This window comes from Colletotrichum costaricense (assembly GCF_030867565.1).
Source record: "Colletotrichum costaricense strain IMI 309622 chromosome Unknown Scaffold_5.1, whole genome shotgun sequence".
NCBI lineage: Eukaryota > Fungi > Ascomycota > Sordariomycetes > Glomerellales > Glomerellaceae > Colletotrichum > Colletotrichum costaricense.
This window is the reverse complement of record NW_026848234.1, coordinates 44125-65018: the sequence shown is the minus strand read 5'-3', so window position 1 is coordinate 65018 and position 20894 is coordinate 44125. Positions and strand designations below refer to the sequence as shown.

At 53.4% G+C, this 20894-nt stretch overlaps 7 protein-coding genes across 7 annotated transcripts; 4 read left to right on the top strand and 3 right to left on the bottom strand.

The window, feature by feature from the left end:
* Positions 1-606: 606 nt before the first annotated feature.
* Positions 607-1008, top strand: CCOS01_05128 (uncharacterized protein; the record flags this gene model as incomplete). The annotated part of the gene is made up of 1 exon (XM_060453309.1): positions 607-1008. The coding sequence occupies one exon, from the start codon at positions 607-609 to the stop codon at positions 1006-1008; it is 402 nt and encodes a 133-aa protein (XP_060315081.1).
* A 2395-nt stretch (positions 1009-3403) lies between these two features.
* On the top strand, positions 3404-6668 carry CCOS01_05127 (WD domain-containing protein; the record flags this gene model as incomplete). The annotated part of the gene is made up of 3 exons (XM_060453308.1): positions 3404-3760; positions 3870-6506; positions 6561-6668. The coding sequence occupies 3 exons, from the start codon at positions 3404-3406 to the stop codon at positions 6666-6668; spliced, it is 3102 nt and encodes a 1033-aa protein (XP_060315080.1).
* Positions 6669-7309: 641 nt separating this feature from the next.
* On the bottom strand, positions 7310-9841 carry CCOS01_05126 (uncharacterized protein; the record flags this gene model as incomplete). Its single annotated transcript, XM_060453307.1, has 1 exon — positions 7310-9841. The coding sequence occupies one exon, from the start codon at positions 9839-9841 to the stop codon at positions 7310-7312; it is 2532 nt and encodes an 843-aa protein (XP_060315079.1).
* A 2141-nt stretch (positions 9842-11982) lies between these two features.
* Positions 11983-13885, bottom strand: CCOS01_05125 (uncharacterized protein; the record flags this gene model as incomplete). The annotated part of the gene is made up of 2 exons (XM_060453306.1): positions 11983-13626; positions 13829-13885. The coding sequence occupies 2 exons, from the start codon at positions 13883-13885 to the stop codon at positions 11983-11985; spliced, it is 1701 nt and encodes a 566-aa protein (XP_060315078.1).
* Positions 13886-17562: 3677 nt separating this feature from the next.
* Positions 17563-18799, top strand: CCOS01_05124 (uncharacterized protein; the record flags this gene model as incomplete). Its single annotated transcript, XM_060453305.1, has 3 exons — positions 17563-17659; positions 18001-18424; positions 18571-18799. 3 exons carry the CDS (start codon positions 17563-17565, stop codon positions 18797-18799), a joined length of 750 nt encoding a protein of 249 aa, XP_060315077.1.
* Positions 18800-19009: 210 nt separating this feature from the next.
* Positions 19010-19192, top strand: CCOS01_05123 (uncharacterized protein; the record flags this gene model as incomplete). The annotated part of the gene is made up of 1 exon (XM_060453304.1): positions 19010-19192. The coding sequence occupies one exon, from the start codon at positions 19010-19012 to the stop codon at positions 19190-19192; it is 183 nt and encodes a 60-aa protein (XP_060315076.1).
* Positions 19193-19452: 260 nt separating this feature from the next.
* CCOS01_05122 (short-chain dehydrogenase) lies at positions 19453-20178 on the bottom strand (the record flags this gene model as incomplete). Its single annotated transcript, XM_060453303.1, has 1 exon — positions 19453-20178. One exon carries the CDS (start codon positions 20176-20178, stop codon positions 19453-19455), a length of 726 nt encoding a protein of 241 aa, XP_060315075.1.
* Between the last annotated feature and the right edge of the window lie 716 nt (positions 20179-20894).

Sequence of the window (20894 nt, the reverse complement as noted above, 5' to 3'; positions counted from 1 at the left end):
TATAGGGTGGTGACTCTGGCGAGAGTGCTGCGCGCTTGAAGCACTTCTCGGGGTTGGGGGTCCAATTGCATTCTCGAAACAGAATCGCGGTGTGGGAGGGCGGTATGAGACGAGACACTGCTTCACGGGCGACGACGGATAACGCGTTTACAGAGTCTGTATTACCAGAGGGTGCGTGAGTACTAGTTAGGTATACGCGACCAGCCTATTCATGGTCCCCTTGGCGTGAGATCAGCGGATGATGGGCAGGCGAAGCAGTTTACATAGAACCTTTGGTACGGTAGGCGAATGTGCAACCCTGCGACGTGGTGGCAGCGTGCCACTGCCCAAGTTGACGCGAGAATTGGACGAGCCCAACGTGAATGTCACTGGGGAACCGTGGCCGCCGTGACTGGCACGACTGGCATCTGCGAGAATGTGACTGGGGACCATGGTGAGTGCAGTGCAGGGAAGGGAAGGGGAACTAGGGCCAGCCGCCAGCGGACCGAGGGATTGGGTTTGACATGGTCCTGAGTTCGGCCGGCAACGGCCATGACAAGGGGAACAATTCACAGTGACGACTGAGGACTGGCAGCGGCAGAGGGCCTTGGTCTGGTGTTTGTTGGAATGGAGATTGATCATTGTATGCTCGGAGGTCTCTTGCTGGCTGACCTCGTCTCAAAGGCAGCAAAAAGAGTCGAGAACCAAGACAGGGAATTCCAGCCATTCTGCCGATGGCGTACAAACAAGGAACCTGAGGTGAGAGACCTGTCCGAGAATAGACAGAGACAAAGACGGCATCTGCATAGGTATGTAAGCGCAACAACATTGGTAGACAAGCCATGGGCGCAGCAACAGCCAAGATTCAGGACCAACAAGAGCAACGAAACCGCTTGCGAAGTTATGGATAGCAACTTGCCTAGCTTTGTGCTTCTGAGGCAATCGTTCCAGAAGCAGGAGCAATATCTGTCTACCTTACTTACCTTACCTGGCTGCCTTCCATCGCTCCGAACATATCGTCAAGTCTAAGATGCGTGAAGTAAGGTGAGATGGATGACAAACAATCTGTTGCGATGCTGAGTGCCTTGTACGCTTGAAACACCGGGTCAAATACCTCTTCAACTAACAGGGGAGGGGGGCCCCGCTTGATCGAATTAGAAGGGCTCCATCAATGGTTGCAGTCAATCATGTACTGTCGTTACAGAAGGTACTGCAGACTGCACACCTCCCTCCAAAGGCTAAGAGTCAGGTGACCGAGGCAGCAAGGCTCAAGGCAGCCAGGTACCTATGTACGCTTGCCGGTCGCTGAGGTCGACCATCAAGCGAATCTAGAAAGAGAGCACAGGCTCCAGAATCCCACTTTTCCTCACTTTGACCAGACCTGGAGCGCACGTGTTGCTTCTCCACTTTGCCATGGGACAGGTACGGAGTACTCCGTACCTTTGGCGTGGACATCTGCTGTGTATCCGTTAGACTAGATGGTGGACGAAAGTAATCCAGGGTTGGTAATCCAAACATTTGAGGCCAACATACTTCGAAGAAACAAGCAAAGCAGAGCAGAGACAGAGAAAGCAAGAACATGCCCCTATTTCAGTGTTGGCTGGTGATTTTGGCTGGACAAGGTCAGGCAGGTATGAAACCCTGGGTTGCTCGCTGTAGCCGCTCCCGAACCAACACACCGGCCAAGTGGCCCAGTGACGCTCGTCGTCCTGAGTGAGTGGAGGCCACTAAAGGAGGAGCCTGGCAAGCCTGGAACTTGGAAGCAAGGAGCGATCGAACCAAAGTACCTTTTCTGCCAGCTGTCCACCTCAAGATACCTCTCTCTTACTACATATCTAAGGATAGGCACTTTGATGCGAGCTGCGAGCGGACCACAAACCCGCAACGAAAAAAGATTCTGTTTTTATTTCTTTTCCTTGCTGCCATTCCGCCATCTCATTTCATCTTGTCGCTTGAGCGTTGCCCGCCTGCCTGATCCACTTTCCATGCTTAAGAGTCTAGACTCGAGATCCGGACGGCACCTACCTAGCCTGCTTGTGCCTGCTAGGTATTGATGAATCAATCGAGTCTGTTCTCGTTCAGTCGAGATTCCCGACATTGGGCCCTTGTTCTATGCTCTCATTGCCTCGATAACCTGTCGCCCACCCAGCGCTACGCTCAAGTCTCAAAGGAGAGGAGAGGCTGCTTTGATATCATCTACCTCGAATTATGACAAAGACGCAAACAAGCCCGGACCCAAGCCTGACCTGATCCACATAAGAAAGTAAGAAAGGCGAAGACGCCTTCTTCCCTCTTGTTTTCCCTCGCCGCTTTCACTATCTCGTTGCTTGAAGCCAACTTTATTCCCCGCAGCTTGGAAACCTTCCATTCTCTCCCACAATCCTTCCAGGTTACGTCTTTGGCACCTACTCGACATTCTTCCATGCCCGGCATTTTGCTGTGCGAACAATTGATAGAACCCTTCTTCATTCCTGCCTGTCACCATTTACCGCTCCCGAGGTAACTTGGCGGCGGGAGTATCTTTCCTCGATACTCCGTACATTACCTACCTACCTTAGTACCCAGCTTAACTTCCCTGACGTCCGGCCGCCGACAGTCGTCTCACCGCGTTATTGACCGACGCCTGCTTTTTCGGCTTGCCTTGCATCGCCCCCGTCTTTCCTTCCACTGCGGCATTGCTTCTGCGCTTTCATTCCATTCCGATCCGTTGCGGTGTGAGCAGCGGGCTTCTGTTGTGCCGTGCACCTACTAATTGGGTACCGTATTGCTTTACTCAAGGCCTCCCAAGGTTGGGTACCTACTTTGAGTAGATACTGAGAGTGGTACCTTATATTTGGTGTTTTGTAGGCGAATCTACAAGTACCTCCCGCCAGGTACTTTTTCTTCAGGGGTGCCCATCCACCTGGGGGCAGGCAGTGAAAACCTGGAACGAACCTCCCCGTGCTGTTTCTCCTCCGCGGTACTGAGGTACCTTCCATTACCTTCATTGCCCCCCAAAACCGACAAGGACCACGCCGCATCACCAACGAGTCGCTCTTTCCGCCGTGGCCCGCGACACCCTATCCGTACGTACCTAAAGTTCCCAAGGCTCCTGCCCGCCCTCACACCCTCGCGGTTCGCCCTCCCCTCCCGCCTTGGTTGTCCACGGTGCTGCCACCAAAAAAACTCCACCTCCACATCCACAGTACCCGCACCCGTAAGCCGTGCCTGCAACCTGCGACCTGCGACCGTAATCCCGCCCGCCACCTTCGAAATCCCCAACCCTCACTCACACCCGATTCCGATCCCAAACCTTACATTTCCTCTCCTCTTCGACACCTCCCCTCTCTTTTCCGACACTCTCACGACAAACACTCCTCGCCTCACATCGCATCTTGCAGCAGTCGAGATTTCGAACTAGACCGCATACCACGCGAGAGGCAATATGACGCCCTCGCCCGGTCCTCAGATCAATACCACGGAGGTGAGGCGGCCTCGTTCTAGCCAGACCGTCTCCTTCTCTGTCGACGAAGGCAATAATTCTATTCACGGATCCGACTCGACAAGCCTCCAGTTGGCCGTTTCTGAGTGCATAGAAACCACAACTACAACCACTACCACCACCACTAAGCGCACCTTTCCACCCGTCTACCTGCGCGAAGTTCGTCCTCTCCATGAACTCGACTCTAAGGAGTATCCTCTCGCCTCGAATCCTCTACCCCCCGAACTCGCGAACTTCTCTTTCAGTGTCTCTGGCTCTTCTTCCGATGGCACGGTCGACAACCCTTTTGCTGCCAAAACAGTAAGCCCCCTCACGACTTCCCACCCCGTCTATCTTTTTTCTTCCTTTTTTTCTTTGCTCTTCTCCTTTCCTTGCCATCCATCGCATTTGCTGACAATGTCTATCTCAGCAGCGCAAAGCACCGATCGCAGCCGAAAGGCAGCCAGCAGGCCTCCTGAAAGATGACGAGTCGAGTCAAGAGCCCCCAAGACGCACATCAAAGTCGCCCTCAGATGCCAGCCAAAGAAAGTCTCGTCGTTCGAATCCCCGCGAAGCATCGCCGTCCTACAACGCGTCGCCAGTCCTGCCTTCGAGACCCTCCAGGAACCCCAGACCCACTGGGCTCTCCATACCCGAGGATGCTTCGCAACGTCTTAGACGCCAACTCACGAGGGGCAGACCGTCCGGCTACCTGGCCACTCCAGATACCTCCGAAGTCGCTGGTGCAAGCTCAGAGCGTGTGACGCGACCCCGATCCCTTCACCCTCACCGCTCCAGTCATACTCCCCCAGAGTCGGGACCGAGTCAAACGAACTTGCAGGAAGCGGCCAGCCCCATCGGAAGCGATGCACTCACTGTCTTCAGCAGTAACGTTGCCACTCCGCCCATCACCGACGCTGACCCTGAGCCATTTGTTGATACCGACGAGTCGCTCCAACAATCTCTCAGAGCCGTTGGCCACAGACCCTCCATCGATGCCGTGGCTGCACAGGATGCAAGCCTACCTAGTCCGAGACTTTCGCCTACCCTGGCAGCCGCTCAACTGAATTCGAGAGACTCCGATGACGAAGATGGAGAGTCACCCCAGAGCAGTGCTGTTGCCCGACGAAATGTCAGCTTCCGCAACCAGGCCTGGCTGCATGAATCACAGACGACCGAGGAGGGCGGCTACGCTTCCGACATGTCCATCGTTGTGGATGACAGCTCCTTCCAAGCGGACGACCTCGACGCCCACACCGCCATGCTCGACACCCGCAACATGATGGAAAGATTCGATGCCATGCCCAACGAGATGAAGAGCTTTTTGATGTATAATCTTCTCCGCCGATGCCCGAGAAAAACCCTTCGTCTTGTAGCCGATGTCGTCACCCCTGCGCTGAAGTGCGACTTCTTCAAACAGCTTCCTCTCGAGTTGAGCTTCCACGTCTTGTCGTTCCTCGATCACCGCGACTTGTGTCGAGCTGCGCAGGTCTCCAAGCATTGGCGAAATATCGTGGACACGAACGAAACTGGGTGGAAGGAGCTGTTCGATCGCGATGGTTTCACACTGCCTCCGGGTGAACTCGACAAGGCCATTATCCAGGGCTGGGGTTGGCAAGATCCCGTTGGAGTCACTGGGGCCGAGGTTGACTTGCGACCTCTGAGCAGACTGGACTCGGCCGACAACGAACTCACCAAATCCGTTGTCAAGACCGATTCGACGAGCAGGCTTCGCAGTTCCAAGCGAAAGAGGGCTCTCAACTTATCTAGCGCCGATAGATCGAAGCGTAGAGCTAGCGGCCAGGATGTAGCCCGGCTGGATGCGATACAGTCCGAGGTGAAGCAACACAAGTCCGAGGGACCACTTTCAGCAGCCAACGCGGCGGCCGCTGCTGTGCCCAATCCCAAGACCAGCATCCCGGGACTCCAGAAGTTGCATCTGTTCAAGTCCCTTTACCGACGCCATTACATGATTCGGCAAAGTTGGACGAGCGGCAAAGTCAAGCCTGGACACGTTGCTTTTGCTGCCCACCCCCGCCATGTCATAACATGCCTGCAATTCGATGAAGACAAAATCATCACCGGTAGCGACGATACCTTGATTCATGTCTACGACACCAACACCGGAAAGCTGCGGAAGAAGCTCGAAGGCCACGAAGGCGGTGTCTGGGCCTTGCAATACGAAGGGAACATGCTCGTCTCTGGATCTACCGATCGATCTGTTCGTGTCTGGGATATCGAGAAGGGCCTTTGCACACAGGTCTTCTATGGACACACTAGTACCGTTCGATGCCTGCAGATCCTTATGCCTACTGAGAACGGGAAGGGCCACGATGGAAAACCCATCATGATGCCGCCAAAGCCGCTCATCATTACGGGGTCCCGTGACAGTCAGCTTCGTGTCTGGCGCCTGCCTGAGGTCGGCTCTCGCAGATACATCCAGACTGGCCCTCCAGCCAATGATGCCGACTGTCCCTACTTCATCCGAACGCTTTCTGGACACACGCATTCTGTGCGTGCCATTTCTGCACACGGTGACACCCTCGTCAGTGGTAGCTACGACAGTACTGTCCGCGTCTGGCGGATCAGCACCGGCGAGTCTCTGCACGTTCTGCATGGTCACTCCCAGAAGGTCTACAGCGTCGTACTCGACCACGAACGTAATCGTTGTATTTCAGGGTCCATGGACTCTCTGGTGAAGATTTGGGACCTGAACACCGGCGCTTGTCTCCACACCCTAGAAGGCCACAGCTTACTCGTCGGACTGCTCGACTTACGGGACGAAAGACTCGTGTCAGCTGCTGCCGACAGCACCCTTCGCATTTGGGACCCAGAGAATGGCAAATGCAAGAATGTACTCACAGCCCATACTGGCGCAATTACATGTTTCCAGCATGATGGCCGAAAGGTCATTTCTGGAAGCGAGAAGACGGTCAAGATGTGGGACATTCGTACTGGCGAGTGTGTTCAAGATCTCTTGACCGACCTGAGCGGTGTTTGGCAGGTCAAGTTCGACCAGAGGCGTTGTGTTGCAGCTGTTCAGCGAGACAGCTTGACCTATGTCGAGGTAAGTTTCACCCTTAGAGATTCATCAGACAATTTGCTAACCAACACATGATAGATTCTCGACTTCGGCGCTGTCCGTGATGGCAAACCTCTCTCCGAGCTTGGCGAACGCAAGCTCCTCAACGAGCCAGAAGTCCGCGCCCTTTTGGCCGAAGACTTATAATGACGAAGGAATATCAAGATAGGACAACAGGAGTTTTCACGAACAAGCATATTACGACGGGCAAAACAGCATCCACCAAGGGGGAAACCGCATGATGGCATAATGACATTGGTAGGGCGGGGTTGGATGGGCTTCTTCTACCCTCACATTCTCGGAGTTTTTAACGGCCACAGGCGGGGCTTGAAAACAAAAAAGGCGGGCGTTTGCATGATTTCTGGGCCGCGCAGAGCGCATATACCACTTCACTGTATGGGATAATGTAGATATCAGGCAAAAGCCGCACGAAATGAAACGGTTCATGGTACATCAATTATCACATAGTGGTTCGCGTCTTTTTCTTGCAGTAGACAGTTTATACATTGTGATTATGAGCCCATTCAACGCTACACTTGACACAGAAAGACAACTGTGGAGGACTCTCTAGCCTGTGCTTTAGCCCTTCTTTCCCGTGCTTTTGTCCGTCTCTTGTTCTCTGTCGCATTGCTCATTACAAAGACTGAATAAAGTCATTCATTCTTGTCCTTTTATGTGGATTTTCAACAGCAAAGAAGCACGAAGTAACAAAAACAAACGCTAAATCAAGCATGGACTACGCTCACGGCACAGCCTGGATATCTAGATAGTAAAAGAAGCACTAGATCTTACGGTTGACCACTCAGTTTAGACCACCTCCGATTGAACGGCCCCCTTTGAAAGGGACTACCCAACCTCGATGGTGTCCGGCCCGAGTCGTCACGTTGCTCACGCTCCCTCTGCGGTTGCTTGACGTCTCCCTCCAGCCCGAACCCGTACGTCTCGACGCCTCCCGCGTGCGGATCCTTGGGTACGAGGCCGTAGCCGACCTTGGCGCCGGCGACGGGTCGATGGTCGCTGTTGGGCGTCGTTGCCCAAGGGAGCTTCTCGAGGCCCGGGCCGCGGGTTGCCGCGACGATGCTGCTGAAGCGCGTATTGCGGACGAGGCCCTCTTCGCGGACGGCGGCAAGACCAAAGGCCACGCCAACGATGGCGAGGAGTATAGCGACGGAGTAGACGGCCCAGAGGTCGCGGGCGTGGTACTTGTAGCGGAGGTCGGTCCGCTCGCGGGTGCAGGGGTAGGTGTGGTTGTCACCGAGACGGGTGCCCGTCTTCTCGCTCGTGTCGTTGGCCCAGACGACGGCGAGGAGGCGTGGCTGAGAGAACATGGAGATGAGGATGTCTTCGTAGAGGCTCTGGACCTGGAACATAAAGTCCTTGACGACGAGGTAGTTGTGCTGGTCGAGGATGCGCGTTTGCAGGATTTTGGTGTTGGCGTCGGTGTTGGGTTGGAAGATTGTCCCGTTGATGTATTGGCGGAATTGGTATCCGATGGAGTGGTATGCCATCGTTCTACGGTAACGAGCCACGTCCTGCGGGAAGATGTAGTTCGATTCCGGGGTGCCTGTGGTGTTGTCCGCTGTTCCATCTTGAGCGTCGACGCCGGGGAGGTAGCGGGTATCGACGATGCGGTCGAAGAACGTTCGCTTCCGGACAGTGGTCTTTTGAGTGAGACCCGTGTAGTTGAAGTCGACCTCATACTCCGTCTCACGATGCTCGCAGCCAAACACCTTTGGGGTGTAGGCCGTTTGCCATTCGGGTAAGGTGGGGTCCATCGGCTGGGGATCGGATGGCTCGTCGACCTCAGCGATGCCGAACCAGAGCACCGGCTCCACACGGAGCGCGCCGAGGTTTTGCGGATATGGCGGTGGCGTGTTGATGACGCCTGCGGAGCCAGTGTCGTTCATCTGAGGGTTCTGGTACTCGCCAGCGGTGGCATGAGCAATGTAGGTATGATTGCCCACCGGGGCAAGCATGCTCATGTTGAAGGGCATCTCGGCGCCGTTGAGCTTCTTCGGTGTCGACCCGACGCCGCTGGCAAGCTCTTCGCACTTGTATCCGGGGCCCTTGAACTGAATGGTGAATGAACAGTTCCAGCCCATGCCGCAAACATCAAGACTTGCATTCGTCCGCGAGAGCGGTTTCTTGCCTAGAATTGCTGAAGTAGATATCTCCTCGAATTGCCAGCTCGTTCCGATCCAATAGTCAAAGAAGTCTTCGCTGGACTGATTCAAGGTAGTTGTGTTCCATAAGGAAGTGGAAAGCTCAAAAAGGTTGTTAATCTTCGTCCCTGTACGAAAGTCATTGGTTTCTTCTTGAGCAAAGTTGAGAGTGCGAATGGATGGGCACGTCGTGGTCTGGCGTGTCGTCGCAGGTTGAGCAGTTAGAGTGTCTGAGGTGAGAACCACGACAAGAGGGGTACACCACACATAGATGGCCAAGATCATGGCGATCCTAGCTTGGCGGAAGACTTCAATGTTGAAAATGGCAGTCATATCTTCCGCCGCGGCAAAGAGCGAATCCACGGCAGCGAGGGTGAGCATCTTTCGGCGGACCGTCATCCATACTCTTTGTCGGAAGGCTAGGATCACAGCCGATCCAAGACTTGCCTTGCTGAGGAATGACAATGCAGCGCCGTAGCGCAGCATGCGAATCTGGCCGTTGGCCTCTGTTCCGTCAAGGCCGGCATAGAAAAAATGGTGGCCGAGGGCAAATGCAATCCCGGCGAAGAGGAAAAAATACATATTCCATGACGGGTGCCAGTACTTGTTGAAAAGCCGAATTTGCTCCGGGGGATAATACATCGACTGCGGTCGATTAGGCGGAGGACCATGCCACGGTGGTGAGAGTAGACCAGTTGCCGAGGACTGAGAATCGACTCGAGCGCTTCTATGTCGTTTTGGTGGAAGCCCTCCAGTAGAAAGTCCGCCCGTATACGGCGTGCTTAGGCTGGAGTAAGAGGCAGAATAGTTTGAATACTCGTGCCCATCCATTTGTAATGGCGCCGGCCTCGGTCGCTGAGAAGACGCATTATTTCCGCTCGCCGGTGCTGGGAAATACGCTGCGGCGCCGGCAGCTCGTTCGGAAAAGGACGGTTGTGGTGATTTGGCGGAAGGCGTCGGTGGGCTTCTTCCGAAAGGCCCGTACGGGCTGCCGATGGGTGCCGGCGTTGTTGGAGTCTGTGGCCCGTTGATCGGCTTCCGAGCAAATTGGCGAGTGGGATGCCACTCAGCCGACGGCGTCATCTGAATATCATTTTGATCTTGAATGTCCCTTTCCCGCAGGCCTAGCCCTTCGTCGCCGGGTTTGCCCTCCATCATGGCTGGTTAACCCAGGCGGATGAGGCCCAGGGATAGAAGATGATGTGGTGTTGGTGGTGGTTTGAGGGAATGCGACAACCAGACAGTGACGTTAGTCGGCGTGGCACAAAGCCTTGGCTATTGGGTGGTCGCACTAGGCACATTTGACGATTGAAATCGCCAGCGAGGTCAATCTGAAAGATCGCAGAAGTTGGATCCTCTGAGTCTCAACAACTTGTTGGGCTGGATGGCTAAGTTGTGTGGATTGCCATTCGAAGTATTCTGGGCAAGCGACATCCAACGAGGAGGGAGGGCACCGCTGCTGAAGAACAAAATCTCTGGAGAACAATAGAGTGAGAGGGGAAGTACGAATTGAGGGGAATTAATGAGAGAAAGACAACTGATAAGACAGCTTGCATGTTGTCTCGTAAGGCTTGCGGAAACACAGCTACCAACACTTGCCGGAGGTGATGGATGCATGTGGCTCCTCCCGCCCTCCATCTCCGGACGTACGAATAACGAACAAGGGGAGGGGCGATGCGACTTGCGTCGAGCTGCACTTGACTTTACGAATACCTTGCCTGGTCACTACTTTGGGGCTGGCCACTGCAGCCAAGTTGGCTCAGCTCGAGGTGATGGCGCACCACTGGCGTTCCCGACCAACATTGGGGGTAACTGATGTGCGTGATTGGTGATGGCTGCATGTGGCGGCCGGGATATGTCTCGAGAGAAACCCGGGAGCCTTGTTGGTCCCTTCATATTCTGACATCTGGGCTTGACCATATGCTGCTGCCTTTGATCGCCTTTGCAACCGTGAATGGCTCTGTTTGATGAGGTGGGACGAGGTTCTCCGTCATCATCTAGACGCAGCTGAGGTTACATTCCCCTTCTCATCGGGAGGATTCAAAGAGTTTTCCATGGGTGACACCGCCTCGTGGGGCCGAAGAGGATGACAGTGAGATGAGAGATGGGACGTAAGTTGTGGTAGTTCCAACGCAACCTGCAGGGTTGATGATGAGGTGAGATGACGGAAAATGAGAGTTTGGGGGCTGTGACTGAGTCTGCGTCGTTTCCCACACCAACGGACACTGAGCTATTGAAGGATGCCTCCTCGTGGACAGTATCAAGCGAAGGAGGATGCTCTCGAATTCAAGGGTCGAGGATTTCAGACATTTTGAAAAAGTCTCAGTGTCCATACACTCAAGGTAGTCATCCGACCATGAAGCAAGATATCTTGCCAACTTCCATACCCTGGCCACCCAAGTATACGGTTGATGGTAACCTTGTGGATAGGTTATAGCCAAATTCAGCATGAGAACTAGGTAGCATAGGCCCGTCCGCCACCGGGGTTGGGTGAAGAACGACATGAGTGACCGACGCAAAGTGGGCAACGGCTGTGCGATATGAGAATCCCGAGAATTGTGTGCCGCCGCTGCTGCGATACCCAAGGGCGGCGTTCAGTTGGTCAAGGGGACTGACAACATAAAGCTGACATGCATCTTCAGCGTGCCATCTCGTACCCGGAAGAGACCGTTGTGTTTTTTGGCTTTTCTAGTCCTCCTGTAACTCAGGTGCCACCCTTCGCTGGTGAGCCTTGCGCCGTTCAGCTGACGAAAAAACTTGCTTTTGGCAGTCTGACTTTGTTTCCGATCTCGTCCATCTCCGGTTCAGCCCTACGCCTCTTCGCTGCTCCCGGCCACAACTGCGACAGCATCAAAGTATGCCATGCCTCTCCCACTATATTAGCGGAGACTAGATCGATTGAGCTTCTTCAATTTGCTGACTGACAATTACCGTATGCGACTGGCATCGTTCGCTTTTCATAACGCCGTCCCTGCACGTAGCCCGCCCAGTGCGATGGAAATTCGAGTACAGAAAATATGTTTCTTGCGTGTAAATTGCGATACTATCTACTGTTCTGAAATAGAAAAGTTTTGATCGCTCAAAGATGATGTAACAATAATCGTCAGTATGTTTCCCTCTTGGATGAATAATGTATTCCCGACAACAATGCAAAGTGAGGGCCGATTCTAAGCCGCGTCCTCCCTTATGCGTACCAATTATAATCCCAACTCCGTCCAGGCTGGGAAACCGCCCAAGCCATATGCATCATTTCCATTCTTCATTGTCCTCATCTGCAGCGTCTTCTTCATGGTCACATCCTAGAACACCAGAGCAGAAACCCTTTCATCTCTATCTCTGTGCTCCTTCTCCTTCTTCTTGAACAGGGACTTGAGCATGTTGTTTTTCTTGGGTCGGAGAACCGCTTCGATAGCCTCGTCTTCCTTCTGGCGACTGCCGTCCTCAATTGCTAGTGTCGGCGCGCGTGTACTGCGCTTGGAAGTAGAGCTGCGGTGACTTCGGTGGCTGCTGGCGACACTCTCGGCGTCTCTTTCAGATCTCGCAGCCTCGGACCTTGCAACACTGCTCTTGCGTTCGGGCACCTCGGACTCGCGGATGCTGCGATGCGACCTGGATGAGTGGTGCGACCTCTCCGACCTCTCCGTCCTCGAGCTGCGGTGCGTCTTGGAACTGCGTTGTGTCCGGAAACTCCGCTCAGTACGGGTGTCGTCTCCAAGCATCGAACGCGCGGCCTCAGGGCTGATGAGCTCCATATCAACACTCTCATCATCACCTGCAGGGGCGATCCCGCGGCGCCAACTCTCGATGGAGCTAAGCTCCTCGTCAAGTCGAGGATCAAGAACATATGCCTCGTCGTAGGCAACGCTCCCCTCGCGGACGCTCCCTTCCCGCACGCTCCCCTCCCGTGGCTGCTGGTAGGGGTCATACTGGTCGTACTGGTCGTACTGATCGTGCTGTGCATACTCGATGGCCTGTGGTGCGGGTTGTGCCTCGAAGGCCATTGCGTTGGCGATAGCTGCCTGTTTCTGGGCCTGGGCGTCCTTTATCTGCTTCACAATTTTCCACCCGCCGAACATGACTACCGTGAGGCCGATACTTGCACCGGCGGCAATGAGAAATTGAGGCGATGCCAAAAGCGCAAACACGGCCGGCGAGCCTCCCTTGATCACAGATAAGAAGGCAGGCGACATTTGTTTCAAGAGCGTGGACAATTCCGCTAGCGTCAAGGCAACAGCGGCGGCGGCATCGGGATTTCCTTGCAGATGAGCGATGGTAGCGGTCGCGGAGTGGTGTGCGCATTTGGCTTCGTCGAGGAGTCCCTCGACCCTGGAGATGAGTGTCTTAGCCTCCTTCTCCTTGGTCAGGGGATCCAGATCAGTGCGATCCTTCAGATCGGGAGGAATGTTGCCGTATGCGAGGTCCATATCGATTTCCTTCTCTTTGCGACCCTTGGGTATAACAGGCGCGGACATGGTACGGGGAACCATGGATCCACGGATTGTTGCCGAGTCTGCGAGACTGTCGCTGCAAGACGGGGCGGTGGTGTAATGCGGCAAGGTCGGGCGGCTCAAAGCCACATCGCGGGGAGCCGTTTCGGCATAAGGAGTACGGTATGCAGAGGGAGGCGCTCTTGATGGCGTGACGCTGGAGACTTCGGAATGTGTCTTGAGGTTATTCTCGGTCAGAGCAGGTCTCGAACGTGGATAGTACTCGACATCGCGGTGGCTTGACTGGGAGCGTCTCGATCGATGACTTCTCCTGGAGCTGGCGACAGAGCGGCCATCGTCGTGCGAGTAGCGGCGATCAAAGGCTTCGGGAGGGAGATCGCGAGAAGTATCAAAGGTCTGGGCGCGCTTCAGAACCTCCCGGTCGGCCTTGATGGCCGCCTTTTTCTCCTGGTAGGAAGCCTTGGCTTCTTTGAAGATACCGGCCAGGTGTTTTCCCTGCAGAAGCGAAGATGATACGTCAGCTATTGGGCTTCATCGCTCGGCTGAGAGTTGTAGTGCGTATGCATTGTTTGCATGTCGAATGTTGTTGCGCGCAGTTCTGACGGCCGAATTCAAGGGCTGGATCGAGTGGGCATGGAGTCTGATGAGGGGCGGTGGGGGGGAATGCAACGGGTGTGAGCCAGAGAAAGAGACTTACGGTACTTATAATCTTGCCCGAATTGTTGATGATAGTGACTGTCTGCGTGAGGGCCATGATGATATATCTCAGTTCACCTGCTCGGCGTCTTTCACCGAGCAAGTGATGTGTATGTGTGAGAGAGTGTGCGAGTGCGTCAAGGCAGAGGAAGAGTGTGTGAGAGACACACACACAGGCGGTGACCTAGTATGGTGGTGTTGGTGCGGGCGGTACTAGTCGATTTTGAAGCTTTCCCTTCTTTTAAGTGACGACAGGCTCCAGGGTACTACGAGACGGGCTTGGCTTGGCCAAGAAGGTTCCGTCAGGACTCTGAGAGGAAGAGGGAGGCTGGTCTCAGAGGGAGCCCAGTCCACCGCCAAAATTGAACCCGTCTTGTTCGTTGTCGCGGGGAGCCACTTGAAGGGCACTCGGGGCACTTCTGGGCGCTTTTGGGGGCAGGGTCCCTCGCTGTTGACGATGCGGTGAAGGAAAGGAGGCCCCTAACAATACTCCACCGTCACAGTTCCAAACGGAAGCGAGTACCGACTTGGGTGACAAGGGGTGGAGGACACCGAGGACGGGTTTGCAAATCGGCCCCCACAAAGTCACAGAAACGGGTCAAGACTCAAGACCCCCCCCAGAGATGCTGTGGCACTCGTGGCAGTGGCACTGAGAAGATCGCGGTCCGTGGGAGGTTTAGCCGTTGATGTTAAAGTGGACGACGAACAACGGCTGGCAGCCGGACAAAAGCGATGTGGGGATACAGAGGCTGGGAAACGTCCAGGTCTCTTTCTTGCCTGGTATCTGTAGAGGGGACGTCGATGGAGATGTTCTGTCGTTTTCTGTCAACGGTATGGGAGATTCCGATATGACGGTGTGAGATGCAGGTGAGCGTTTGGTATGTGTTTGTACGGATATCCCGGTCTCTCTCTCTTTCTTTCTCTCACTTGCGATGCGTAGTGAGATGGAATGCGAGGCCACGATATGTTGGCTGATATGAGAGGAAAAGAGCGGGGAGGGTAGGGAGGGAGGTCGCAAGAGAAATCGAGAAACGGGGGACGATGCGGCATGAGAGGGGCTCTTCGACATGAAATACAACGGCGGACAGCATCGGCTCACAATTACACGCCATGACTGGTTTCCAATCTTTGGGAAAACATTGGAGGTGAGCCAGTGAGAAGGTAGAAGCCAAATGCCCAGCCGAATTAATGAGTGAAAGCCCAGTGATGGGAGCGCAAGTCTGCCCCTTTCGCACCTATGTCTACGGATAGAATACCCTGCTTCTCATCACGGTCGCATTCGCAGTCCCAGTCAGTCACGGTGACAAGTCCACGTCTTCTTTTTTCGTCACACTCCCTGAAAACCGGGAGGGAAAAAAACCACCCCCTCCCCTGTCTTCATAGGGGCGACAAGGCCAGCCCAGGCCGCTCAGGGTGAGGCGACATCCCGGCGATTGGCAGCGGAAGAAGCTCTGAGCGCCTTTTTTGTGCATTTGGGCCTCGTTGCAGGTTGCAACTTGCAGCTGGCCATTCCAAAGGAGACAAGACGGATGGAATGGGGATGGAACAGGCCAAACGGAAAGGGTGATTCGTGACTTTGGGAGCTGAGAGCCTGAGACTAGCCGGGGCCGGTCGGATGAGGAGCCACCTAAGTCACTGAACGCTCCCAGGCCTCCCAGTCTGATCCTCGATCTGTCTACTCCGTACATTCAAGTAGGTAGCGTCAAGTTTTTAACCTCTCACACCAAGAACGCGTGGGAGGGGGAGCGGGGAGAGAAAACTGTCAGCTCGGCCAGGCCCACCTCTCTCCCTCGTCTCGTCTCTCACCAGTTATCCGTGAGCTGAGCTCTCACCTCGCGTCTCTCACTCAGACTCAGTCACTCTCACAGTCTCACCTCAACCACAGGCCTTGTCCCTGCCCATCTTCTCTCCGGCTTCTTTCCGCCTTTCCGATCCTTCATCCCCTGGGGCCCAGGGGCGGATAACGTGCCTGGAAGTGGCTCCCTTTCTCTCCGCCTTTCCAGCTCCCTTCCTTCTTTCCAGCCCTCCTCACCGCATCGCAGCCAACAACCGGTCAAGGACCGTACAAGCTTGAAGTGAACTGTGAGGGCCGCTGCTCTTACTCCAAATCGCAATGCTCATTCTTGATCCCCGGTCAATCCTAACCTCCGATGCTGCCTCTCTTCAGTCACGCCATTACAATGTTTTAATGTTCCTCTTCTTGTTCCCGAGTCACGCCAGTCCTGCTTTTGATGTCTGTCCTTGCCACGATGCTGCTGCTTCAGCTTGCTGTTGCATGACGCACGCACGATGAGGCTGTACAGCTTCACTTTCAAATGGCCCCAGTCTTCCCATTTGATGTTCCTGTATTGCTACCCAGCACCGACACAACGTTCCTGACGTCGTTTGTCCAACACCGACAGCTTGGCCGAGAGCCGTTAGCCGCTATTCGTCGTCATGGTGGATTGACATGAACATAAAAATGTGACTTTCTGACAGAGCACTCCGTACTATCTGCCTTGCGTATGAGGGTCTGGACGGGCGGGTGATTGCAGGGCTCCAGATCGGTCAAGTCTCCTCACTATGAGTGAGCTCACATTGATACATCGGTGACTCTGTACGTTTTGCCCCAAACAGCAAAAGAACGTCGTCTTTTCGGGTTGCCGCTTCCGACGGGGCCCTCAACTTACTCGCACTCGGGCAATGCAGTTTTACAGAATCCGTGCCACTGTACTTAAGTATTCATCTGTCTAACAATCACCTATCACCGTCCGAGGCCAATGTGCCCTCATCTGCGGCTCTTCCCATTGGGTTCTACTTGCCCCTGTCAATCCTTACTCTCGTCAACACCATCAAGTGCAGCCGCCGATCCTGCCACACACTTCTCGGGCTCTTCTACCACCCCCATTGGGCTGCCATGCACCTCTTGACATTCGTGCGCTCCAAGCTTCGAAACAGTGCTTCCACCCGTGGTCTCGGTCATGGCAGATCGCCTTCCCGCCGCCCGGTGCTCCCGTCAATCTGGCTGCTCAGAAAGCGACACGACAGTAGGTGGCGACTGTCACTCCGGGCTCTAGCGCACTGTTGAACTCAAACCGCTCCTTGGCTTTGACCCAGGGTCCCGCCTTGAAGCAATCCGTGTGACTGAGTTACTTGGCAATTTTCTAGACTATCGTCGGCTGTCTCGCTTATCGCTTTATTTGGACCCCATACATAGCTCACCCCTCTAAGCGATGGATAGACACTTTTGTCCCTTGGCACTTGTTCGTCGCGCTTTTAGACCATGATATCTTTACTGAGACCCATCACCTCATGCTATCAGTCGAGGTCGCCTGGCTTATGTCAAAATCAAGCCATACCCAGCCTCTTTGCTTTACGGCGTTGGTTCGGTGTACGGATACTGTGGAGACGGAAGCTTCCCGCACTGCCCTAGTAGTGATATTATCGAGGTTCACCGAGATTCTCACCATGAAAGATAATTTTGAGGCTGCGACGACAATTATTCGCATATCAGGTGCTACAGATTGAAGAATTGGTGTGACATCTGATTGGGCTTCTCGACCCGGAATTTGAGCTTATCTCCGCAGGATCTTTGTCGGGTCAGTCTCCAAGCTAGTTGCTGACAAAAGAACTGCTTGAATTTATTGGAGTCATTCCGTCAAGGAAATAACTGTCTAAAACCCATAGTTGACTAGATCAGCCCGTGTCTATAGAGCTCCAAGCGAGAACAGTACTCATCAGGTGTGTTGACCAAACATGAGCGGCTCTGAATTTCTTGACACAATCTTTCCGACGAACAGCCTATCAGCTGGCGTGTTCTTCTGTGGGATATGTAGCAAGCCCTTCAACCAAGGTCTGTCTTCAGCTACTGCGTCTGCCTCTTATTTCAACGTGAGAACTAACTCAACATCCCCAAATTAGAGACTGCACTGAAGCGACATGTGTCTTACTGTCGACGAACAAAAGACCGACTCCGAAGCCGACCGAAGCCTTGTCGAGAATGCAGCGCAGCCAAACATAAGTGTAGCTTACAAGCCCGCTGTACGCGTTGCACAAAGAAAGGATTAGACTGCATCTACGCAGAAAACAGAAGTCAAGGGCCGACAGCCAGCACAGAGGCCCTTAGCGCACAAGTTTGGGCGCCGAGTCTTCTGGGCTTGGATCCAGCTAATCCTGAGTCTACTTTCATACCAGAGGCTTCGACTTTTGATCATCAAGTACAATGGGATGCATTCTCGCAAATAGTTGAGCTGCCGGATGAAGTCGCTTTTGGCCACTTCCCTCTGGCGGAACCTGGACTTGGTCACATAACCGAGGACCTGATGGTCGGTGACACCGATTTGTCTCCATCACCAGAACCATACCGGCAGATACTGCCACATTCGATGAACTTTGGCAGGCGCGTGATATCAAACACATCTGGGATCGTCTTTCCACTTCAATTCATCAAAGAACCAAAGCCGGCGGCGAATGGCAGTGCGAACATGATCAAACGGGCACTGCGCTCATATCCTGAAATGATGCTGCGAAGGTCAACATTCCCTCCCTTCATACACCAATATCAGGACAAGAGCCATCTTCCCGAGCCACTAGCAAACTGTATGGGCATTGCGATTTTGTTCGTATCTCGAAACCCAGACACTAGTTCGTTCTTATGGCAATCAATTCGAAAAGAGCAGGACAGAAACCTCAGCGAAGTTGGAATAGTGCACTCCACCCTGCCAGATGACTTGAGAATGCTGACTTCTCTCAACAGATGGTTAGATATAGCAAAAGAGATATCTTCGCCTCAATACAAGCAGAGCTGATATATATCATCATGCGTGTCGTTGCCGGCGGTGGAAGCACTCTTGTAGACCGTGACTACAACACCCACATGCTGTTGGCTTATGAGGTATCTTCTGCTACCGAAGATTATGAGTTCTTGATGGAACGCGTCGCAGCTGACAATATTTGGCTAGGCGCTTTGGAAACAGTTCATGGCCTTGACTGATACACCATGCAGTGTAAAGTCTAAGAGTTCGATTTCATGGGAAGATTGGATCTTAGACGAGTCCCGAATAAGGTAAGTAGATTTCGGTTCCATTCTGAAATCAATGTTAAACGAACTGACAAGAAGACGCGCCAGAATTGCTTGCGTGTGGTTCTTGGTAGCGCAAGTAGCCACCGTTAAGGTAGGCATATCTTGCGGCGTTCTTGACACATGGAGAGAATTGACACTACCATGTCACAAAGTACAATGGGGTGCTACAACGCCAGAATCATGGGACGAAGAAACAAAAGCGTTGAGAAGTCTTCCCAAGCGGGGTCAGGATCTGGCATACTTTGGGGAGCTTCTGGAAAGTCATCAACATGCCAACGATGCAGTTCATGCAGAAACGCTTGATAGATGGAATTCAGGAGTCGATAACATCGGGTTGCTCCTGAATTTAGTGACGGCGATGATGTAAATTAAGAGACTAATACGTAAGATGAGCATCATAGATTGTACTACTGGTTTCGCGTGTATTCTAGGACGCGCGGTCTGGTCGGTGTCTCATGCAATTAAAATCGAGAAGGCTAGAACAGGTCCAAGGCTGCCATTCGCGTTCCCTCTTTCCACTGAGGCGGCCTAAACCGATACACTGATGAGCCCGAACACCTTTTCTACCACGCGAGCGGACCCTCCCTGTTAGAGAACGTGCCAGTCGGTCCACCCGGACTTGCAATTGCCAACTCCACAATTCTTTCCGCACCAACAGAAGTCGGTGCTCCGGCGTCCATCCATCCAGTTAGTTTCGTTCTGACCAAGCCGGGGCAAACAGCATTTGAAGCCCCGCCAACATCCTTGAGAATACGGGCATAGTTGGCAGCCAAGATGTTGACAGCTGCCTTGCTGCCATCGTATGCTTTGTAGTCGACGTTGTAGAAGGGCGTACTCTCGTCCAAAGTCGACTCCAGAGAACCCATCTGGGACGACACGAAGATGATGCGCGGGTACTCAGATTTGCGTAAGAGAGGAAGAGCTGCTTCACTTAGAACGGCTGTTCCGAAGACGTTGGTTTCATAGGTCTTTCTGAAAAGATCTCGAGTGGAGCTAAAAGAATCGGGGTATGTATCGATCAAAATGCCTGCATTATTGATGAGGACATCAAGTTTTCCGTGAGTCTTCTGAATGGACTCGATGGCCTTGAAGATCGATTCGTCAGAGGTAATATCGAGCTGAATAGAAGAAACTGAGCAGTTCTCGGTTTTGAGAGATTCGGCGAGCCTAGAGCCATACTCGAGATTGCGAGATCCTATGATAACATGAAAGCCCGGGATTCTGGCGAGCTGTTGAACGACAGCCTCACCAATGCCGGTGTTACCTCCAGTGACGAGAGCGATGGACATCTTGAAGAAGGGGGTTTCAAAGTCAGGTGAAGTAAAGTAGTCTGAGTGATGTTTTGTAATAGTGATAAGAAAATGCGTGTGCTGGATATGACTTACTCCAAATTTCAAGATGTAATAAGCAGGCAAGGAAATATCTCACTTTATATGATCTCCAGTAGTGTCTTGTATTGAATAGTCACAGATTAGAAAGCCGCTTATTGACCGAGAGTGGCTCAAAGAGAACCGCATTCTCATTCCGTGCAAAGAGCGTGTAATTGGGCCAATTTCGCCGCCCGCTGAACATCCAAATTGGGCGGGGAGAGGTGAGTCCCGGCCAATTTCGCCGGTGTATTGAGTCTTAGTAGGGTACCTAGTCAGGTAAGGCCTACCCTGCGTAACAGACCAAGGCCAGATTTGGAGAAGGCAGTAAAACATCATTGAATTCAGAAGGATGTACGCGACTGAAAATCTAGCCTAAGAAAATGAAGTGTTACGGTGGAGAGCAGCCATATGATATGTTGAGAGCAGGACCGAGAAGTGCAAAACTCGTCGTCAACTGGGTAGGTAGGTACCCAAGGTGGGCACCACCTACCAATGCGTTCGATGAATTGTAGTGATCCATAGTTCCACTGACTATCTGCGGCGTCAACTCGTCTTGGTTGCTTACCAGCTAGTGAAGTTTAGGAGTCCTATGGCATCAATGGGGGTACATCGACATGTATTACCTGAATCATTAA